The sequence below is a fragment of the Mus pahari genome, chromosome 18 (genome assembly GCF_900095145.1).
Source record: "Mus pahari chromosome 18, PAHARI_EIJ_v1.1, whole genome shotgun sequence".
Taxonomy (NCBI): Eukaryota; Metazoa; Chordata; class Mammalia; order Rodentia; family Muridae; genus Mus; species Mus pahari.
Window position 1 is genome coordinate 39,538,288 of NC_034607.1, and position 8,592 is coordinate 39,546,879.

Below are 8,592 nucleotides of genomic sequence, written 5' to 3' on the forward strand. Positions count from 1 at the left end.
AAGAAGAAGAAGAAGAAGAAGAAGAAGAATGTATTGTTCAAAATGAGCATCAAACTTTTAATACAGAACAAACAAGAAAAGCGGGGCAGGATACATCTGCNGTTACAGTGACACAAGACAAAGGATTGTATACATCAAAAGACCAGGGGGGAACAGGCAGCTTGAGGAGGAAGCCAGGTGTTAATTGTTATCCCCCACCACTAGGGGTTCCCAGTAAATCCTAGATTATGCTGGTCCTTTGGGCCTAGCAGAAAAACCTGTTTTAGGGGGATTTAAAACCCACGTTTTTGCCAGGCCAATGTGTATTCCCTGTCCTCAGTAAACACTTCTGCAGACTAGCCCTGAGCTATGCTGGTTCTGTTCTTTGTAATGCCTAATTAGTTTCACTGTCTCTACTAGAAGTAAATTCGAATGTTAATGAATATGTAACCTTCTCACTGAGTCTGCTGAATTCCAAGCTCATTGCTTTAAGGATTTTTAGGACTTTGGAACACTGGTAGAAACTCACCTATGATAAAAATTCAATCTTTAAAGGCACTATAATACTGAAAGAGAGCATACACCATACTAACGTGGGGATAGGGTTTGAGTATATAGGTTATTGAGATGCCAAGGCTCCAGGAGGCTGTTTCTTTTGAAACTCATTTGCCTCAGGACTGCATCCAGGTTTTCAGACCTATAATGTAAGTCACTACTGGAGTGGGCGTGGCAGAAATAGCAGAAACAGTTTCCATAATCCCTGTCTTTAATTGATGAGTAAAGTCATCTCACAACCTTGGACTTGCCCTTTCCTTATTATCTTGTGTGATTGAGCCCAACCCCTGCAGCCATGCTGCCCAGTTCCCTGGTTCTTTATCTGGTGGAACTAGCTTCCTTGGGCTCAGGGGCCTAGATCTAGATGAGATATGATACAGAAGGAAGCCTTTCTACCTGCATAGAAATGGGCTCTCCTACACAGCAAAACAGAGTCTTCTGATTTTTGTGTTGTCTAGAGATCTTGATTTAATATAAAATCAAGATCTTGATTTAATATAAAAGTTAAAGCTTATCAGGACTGTTGACTGCCCTTCCTAAGCAAAACCTTTCTCCTGGTTTATCCAGGTCCAAATGAGGACTTAAGGAAACTTTAAACTACCTTGAATGCCAAAGAAGTGTCTTCTTTCCAGCTCCCCTTCCCTTATCTCTTTATTCTAAACACTATAATGCTCTTTTTACTTATGCTGAATTATAAAAATGGTAGCCTCCAAAGTTCTAAGTCTCAAGCAATCTATAAGAGACTTTCAGACTATTACCCTTCCAGGAACAAAAATTCATGGAACCCAAGTTAGAAAAACAAAACATGGCAAGATCACCCCAGTCTCACTAGACAAATAGTAGATTCTAACATTTATGAACTTACTGTGTGATGTGTTTTATAAATCCAAGGCTATGCTTTGTAGAGTGTGGTATGGTGCGGTGGGAAGGGGGTGACTCTGTAGGAATGCTGAAGCATTCCACGCCCCGCTCCCACCAGCTGTAAGATGGACAGATATAGTATAGAATAGAGTTCATTTGGGGGCAAGGGAAGGGGAGTTGAAAAGGGAGTAGAGACAGAGGGGTGGGGCAGAGAGAGGGAGGGAGGGAGGGAGGCAAGGAGGGAGAGAGAAAGGAAGAGAGCATCCTGGAATACATGGAGAGAGGGAGGGGGGAAGGGAGAGAGAGAGAGAGAAGGGGCAGAGAGTCAGAGACAGGGGGGAGAGGCCTAAGGTCCTTTTATAGCAAACTAGACCTACCTGCCTGCTGCTGGGTAAATGTGGGGCAGAGTGTAGAAGGAATGCCAACACTGTGCCCAAGGGCTCACTTTGTGTTTGCCCATTAAATTGTTATAACTTACCAACAAAGTAGGTATAACTTCCATAATATTTTCATATTTCATATTTTCAGATAAATCATAACCCATACTGCTCACATGCAAATTTCTAGAACCTCTTTAGGTGCCAAGATTTTAAAGAGGCAAATATGTGGTTCTTGTTTGAGCATATAGTGGCAACTGGGTCTCATGGCAGTCAGGGCCCCCCAGGACTTGGCATTTGATTTAAAAAAGGGTTGGGGCCACTCTTCATTGGAGCTGGATGTTGAAGGAAGTTGGATCAGGTATTCCAGCAAGAGAAATAATATTTTTGAAGTAGAAGGGATTCTGGAGACAGACTTGTAAAACAGCAGTTGGAACATTTATCTTGAGTGAAAAAAGGCCCAAGCAGGAGGAGGGTCCTGATTGACAACCTCAGATTCTAGGTAAACAATGCTAAGGATAATGGTAGCGAGGGCACACAAATGCAATTTTCCTACAGACAGCATGCAGATGAGAACTACTCTAGAGAGAAAAGCCATGGCCTCTGCTGTTGGCCTTATGGCCCATGATAGTGATAGCTGACACTCACAGACACTTCCTAGGCCACTAGCGGTTTTTCCTGGACATCTTATTTAACTCTCACAACCTTTTACTGGTATACTTATAGATACAAGAGCCAAGTAAGCCTCAGGGAGACCATGTAACTTGCTCAGCGGGCTTAGCCAGGATTTTGACCCAAGCTATCAACTTCTATAGCTCCCTACCTTACCCCACGCTATGCACATAGTGAAGCTAGGCTGTTTGTCTTGAGTTACTGTCATTGTGTCAAAAACATAAAAGTTATTTACTGAACATCACCCCTAAAACATGAAGACACACACACACACACACACACACACACACACACACACACACTATATGGACAAGTGGTTTAGTTTCTTACTGAAGCAATTAAGTCGTTTTTCTTATAGTTCTGATAAAAATTTCTGGCAACCGATGGATATTTCATAACAAATATTAAGAACCTCTTATAGGAGCTGAGGAACTGGCTCAATGAGTAAAGAACATTTCCTCCATAAGCATGAGGGCCTCAGGCCAAGTTTCTAGCACCTCTGTAAAGGCAGGACATGCCCCTGTGTGCCATGAACCCCACTGCTGGGGAGCAGGAACAGATTGATCCCATAAACTTGGTGGCCAGTCAATCTGGCAAGCTTGAGGTTTCTTAAGAGACTGTGTCAAGAGAAAAGTGGAGAGTGGTAGTGGAAGATGCCTAGTATCCCACTGTGGCCTCCCTATACATGCACACCCTCATACATATATACATCATACACAGAAGGACTCTGTAGGAGAAGGGCTAGGACATTAACAACAGACAGATTCAAAAATCAAATGTGAAACTGGTACAGAATGAGTAGTAGAAGCTAGGAGCTACACAGAGCTGCAGTCTGGATTTGAACAGTACTATGGAGATGCCAGTAACTATGATTAAATTGGGTTTGGGTGAAGGGTGAAGGCCAAGGGAATTTTTTGAGATAAGTGAAATCTGAACATAATTTTGATTCAGGCAACGACATGGCAGACTATCTTCACTGTGAAGGAAAGTGGGGAGGTGAGGGCAGAGTTAAGGCACAGCATCCAGCAGCACACTGGCTGTGCTTGGCTTGTGTGTGGAGAGGGCGTCAACACCACACTGACTCTTTAGTCAAGGAAAGGGCTTCTCTTAGGACTGTTAGGGAAAAAATTGAAACCTGGTCATTAACCTAAAGTAAATCATGGTATAATCAAGACCAACAGTTGCAGACGACTCGAAGAACCATTTGTAGGAGTGACCGTTCAGTTGGAAGAGGGTGTGGTGTGGTGTGGTGTGGATGACCTCACTTCTTTGCCATCGTTGCTACTGAGATAAAACATCAACAGTGAAATATACTCAAGTAGGTTCTGAGAGAGGGAGATTGTGCTGTCACACCTCAGTCTAGAAGATTCCTGCTGTCCTCCAGATTTCCTGGGCCTTTAGGTACTTCTTTCCCATATAGGATTCGCCGCTGTTACACAGGTAAGTCTTGTCTGTATCATCTGTTTCTGATGGAATTCAAATCCTCGTCGAGTCTGCTCACTGGGGGAGAGAGGACTAGGGGATGGAGATTGTCAGAGAATACTACGTACCTGTATGAAACTGCCATAACAAAATCCATTGTTTTATATAACTGATAAAAACACTCTTATGTTTATCCATTGAAGATAGAGCAACATTCACAGTAATACCAACAGTGATTGCCCTTGAGCACACACTAGGCTTCCGGGCCCCATGTGTACTGGGTTCAGTTGAATGGTCCACTGTGCTCTGCAGATCTTACAGTGTACCACCGATTCTCCAACCTCAAAGGCTCTTACCATTAGCTCAGTGCCAAGCCAAAAGAAAATAAGCCTGGCTCCGTCCTTGGCCTTCCTCCTTGACTGCCACACCACATCAGTGTCCCGCGCTAACCGTCTCGCCAGCAAGAACTACGCGACACACAAACAGGATCCTTCTGCAGCAAAGCTTTAATGCTCTTGAGAGGGAGAGCATAAGCTTCCAACAGGCAAAGGGCGAAGACACCGAGTCCCCAAACCACCTCCCTTATATAGGAGATTTGTCTCGCCTCGGACGTGGCAATACCTAATAGGCCAAATCTGGGTCACGCGAGGTGACGTAGGAAGCGAGCACTTTGGCACGGAGAGCGGGGAAACGCTGACGCATGCGTGGTGAGGTTGTTTATCACCTTCTGCAGGCGGATGTCGGCGCCATCTTGTAATGGCGACATGTGAGGCGGCGCCCCACACATCAGTTCTTGTTATCTTTTTATACAGCTCTATTCCTTTGGCCTGCCTTCTCTTCCTAGTCTATCGTAACAGCCACACTGCTATTGCCCCGCTGTCCCAAGGATCATCCTTGCTTAAAATCTGTGACTACCACCAAGATGCTTCTCTACACATACAGTGCACCATGCCATGTGCGCCAGCCTGTTTTTAATGTCCCATTCCCATAGTGTACAATGCTGTCCATCTATAGAACTGGCTCCTTCTTGCTCATCTCCCATGTCCCCAAGGGACAGTGTGGGACTTTGTGCATCCTTGTTCCCCTAACTATGTTGAGAACATTTTGAAGGACACTGGGACCATGTCGGCTGTTTCTTCATCACCTCTCCCAAATGCCTGTGCACAATGGTGATTCATGTCAGAATCAAAGTTGTTATGCACGTGAGTGTGTGTGTGTGTGTGTGTGTGTGTGTGTGTGTGTGCGTTAGAAAAAATTGACAATTTCTTCACATTTGTTTCTTTCTGAGGTTCTTTTGCAGCAGTTATCATGGTCATTTTAAGGTAAAGGAGAGTACATTTCTATTGCCTTTGAAGAGATAAATGTGTTAATGGTGTCCGTGTAACAAATCTTGTGGGTGAAGAGTTGGGCTATATCCTTTAAGGCCTACCTCAGATCCTGTTCACTGTGTGTATTCCTGAAGTTCTAGAATGCAGATTACCATTTCTGGGAATGAAGATAATTTCTTTCTAAAGGTTTTTGTGGTAATTAGCAAACAGGGGAAAAAAGCTAAAAATGGCTGGTAAATATTGACCTAAGTACCCAGAAACCCTGGTATTTTTAGCCCTTGTTTGTTCGTGGTGGCTCACTCTGTCCTGATTTTTCATGCGTGTGGCTCTGCCTCGCAGAGTGAATCAGCACTCCCACCCCGCTGGCTGTTGCTAAAGCAAAGCTATTTTCATCTTTCCGAAACCTAGGTAAGAACCTCGATGCTGTTCATGACATCACCGTGGCGTATCCTTACAACATCCCTCAAACTGAGAAGCACCTTCTCCTTGGAGACTTCCCCAGGGAGATCCACTTCCATGTGCATAGGTACCCAGCCGAGTCGCTCCCCACCTCCAAGGAGGACCTTCAGCTCTGGTGCCACAGGAGGTGGGAGGAAAAGGAAGAGAGGCTTCGGTCCTTCTACCAAGGAGAGAAAAACTTTCACTTCACTGGGCAGAGTACAGTTCCACCTTGCAAGTCTGAGCTCAGAGTCCTTGTGGTCAAGCTACTGTCCATACTGTACTGGGCCTTGTTCTGCTCTGCAATGTGCCTGCTCATATATCTGTACAGCCCTGTTCGGTGGTATTTTATAATCAGCATTGTGTTCTTCGTGCTGCAGGAGAGAATATTTGGTGGACTGGAAATCATTGAACTTGCATGTTACCGTTTTTTACACAAGCACCCACATTTAAATTCAAAGAAAAATGAGTAAGATGGTGGTTTTTCTCATGTGAAAACCTAGGGTTGTCACGAGAATGTCAGTCTTTGTACACTGAGACAAGTTTTGCATGACTATGTCAAATGTTTCTTACTATCATCATTCTTTGTTAAAGGTATTTTGCACTTAATTTTGTGGGGGAAATATTGCTATGGTTTCTTTAAAATCTCTGAATGTAATTCCAATGCTGTGTATGTAGCAGGGATCAATCCCTCTGAATAACTAGGGTCAGAGTATTAGAAACAATCACTAAGCTGTCGAGACAAAAATGCAGACTTTTCTGAAAGGACCAACTTGTTTCCGACAGACTCTCAGCTCAGAGGTTGTCCTGGCACCATGAACACCAGCCCCAGCGTCTCTAAGCAGGTAGTAGACTGCCTCCCCCACAGGGCACAGTCCATTCTTTAAGTCTTTTACACCAATGAAACCCAAAGGTGGAACTGCCTTGTCCTAAGCTGATCCCCATTGGCAGGGAGCCCTCCATCACTAATAGTCTCTTGTGCTGAATGTGCTGGGTGAGACAGAAAAAGCCCCCCTTTCCTCACCTGGAAATCACATCCGAACTCAGCTCAGGGAGCACCTTCAGGCTCTCCATTTGGCTTTTAAAGGACAGACACTGGCGCAGCTTGCTTTTCACTCACACTCAGTCCTGCCTTCCTGATGGTTACCAGGTAACGTCATCTTTAGCGTGTACTGGTTCATGTAAAGATGCATTAGAAAAACATCTGTAGTTCAAACAGAAACTGGAAGGCGGGGTGTCTGTCCTATGCATGCAGGGTGTCCACCTTCTGCCATTAGAGCTACAACAAACATGCCTGCAGACAGGATGGTGTAGCCAAAGCCCCCACACCCTGATAATGTTACTCTTAAAACAAAAAATGCTAACTCAGAATGAGCTCTTTCAGTGATCGCAAGGACACACTCTCTCTTTAGTCATCTCTCAACAGTTAAATTTAAACACACTGACTGTCTGCCAAATATTCCTATCATTTGGAAGCTGTGACAAAATAACAAACCAATAGCGAGCACGCAGTGTCCTAGGTAAGAGAATCCTGTGGCCATTGTTTCCACTCCACTGGGCTGCATGCTCCCATCTGTGTCATGTGATTGGGGCAGGGACAGAGGCACATAAGCTTCCCCACCCCACCCCACCCCTGTGTCCAATAATCCGAGCAGCTCTTATTGCCCTGTGTACTCAGACAGGGATCTGCCCTTCCTAAGATGGCAGTGCGCATCTGTACCTGGTAAGGACTTTCTCATCTTGCCAAGCACACTGAGAAAGCCCTGTTGGGGGACAGGGCACCATCAGCATAGCATGATTACGTCTGGCTTTTTGATGTTTGTGCGTATGTTAGTGGGAGAGTGCTAACTGGTGCCTCTGGAGAAACAAGCCAGCCCGTGTTTAACTGCTCCATCAAAGCTCACTGTAATCCTGCTGGGAACTTACTGATTAGCAGCTGTGCACACCTGCCCCCAACACAGCTGCTTAGCTCCCTAGTTTTTAAGGTTTTACACACACACACACACACACACACACACACACACACACACACCCCACACGCACACGTACAACCCTTACCCCCTCCCATTCTTTCTTTCCCTTAATGAGAAAGGCTTCCAATTTTAAGTTTCTCTGATGGATCACATTTAAATGTGGAAATAGCTAGCAATTTGTTGTTGCCCAGGAACAAGAGAGATACTGCCGTCTTTGCCCACAGTGGTTGGGCTCAGTTAACAGTGCCGTCCATCTCATTGGGCACCCGCAGGCTCTCTGTCTCTTGTTCTTCCCCTCTCCCTCTTCTGATCATAGAAAACATTAAGGTAGAAAATACCTTAATTTTACTTTATCTACCCCAAATTCATAATGCTAAGTACAGCACTAAAACTAGAGAATGTGGGTACTCTACTTGCTTTAAGAGGAATTTCTCCGAAGGGGGAAAATGAATAAAAGTGTTTTTAAATTATAATTATTTGTTCTTACCTACACTTTTAACTGTGTGAAAATTGTTTATTTAATTTAAAAATGCATATATACCTAATGCTTTTGAGCTTGGAACTGCTTTAAGTCCATACTGGAACGTCAGGCCTAAGCAGATGTGGCCTCGATGGTTGTCAGCCTGAGGAACGCCCCTGCCACACCTTCTGCCAGGGCTCAGCAGCTCAGCCGTGCCCCAGCAGACTCTGCCCCTTCTCCCTGTGCAGGTGAGCCTAATGAGCGAAGTGCTCACAGCACTAGTTGGCTAGTTGATCCCATTGATACAGTAGTTGTGGGTTATTTATAATGTGAACCATTTCGCCTTAAAATATGAACCAATATCGAGGCGAACTGACTGGGTGATGAGTTCAGTTCCCACAATAAGTGTCTTTGATGAAACAAACCCGAGGAATTAAACTTTAGTCAGGCAGCATGGCGGGGAGACTGAAAATGAAATAGAAACATATCTGTCTGCAAGAGCTTATCACTTAATACTCTCCCTAAAA

The 8,592-nt window shown here is 44.7% G+C and overlaps 1 protein-coding gene across 5 annotated transcripts in view; it reads left to right on the forward strand.

Annotated features, from left to right (window-relative positions):
- Lclat1 (lysocardiolipin acyltransferase 1) overlaps positions 1-8,053 on the forward strand; it is a 129,809-nt gene extending 121,756 nt beyond the window's left edge. For all 5 annotated transcript variants that reach the window (XM_021218112.2, XM_021218113.2, XM_021218114.2 and 2 more), the window contains one exon: positions 5,603-8,053. In XM_021218112.2, coding sequence (XP_021073771.1) covers positions 5,603-6,105 — 503 coding nt within the window. In that variant the 3' untranslated portion in view covers positions 6,106-8,053. The remainder of the gene's footprint in view (positions 1-5,602) is intronic.
- Positions 8,054-8,592: the final 539 nt, after the last annotated feature.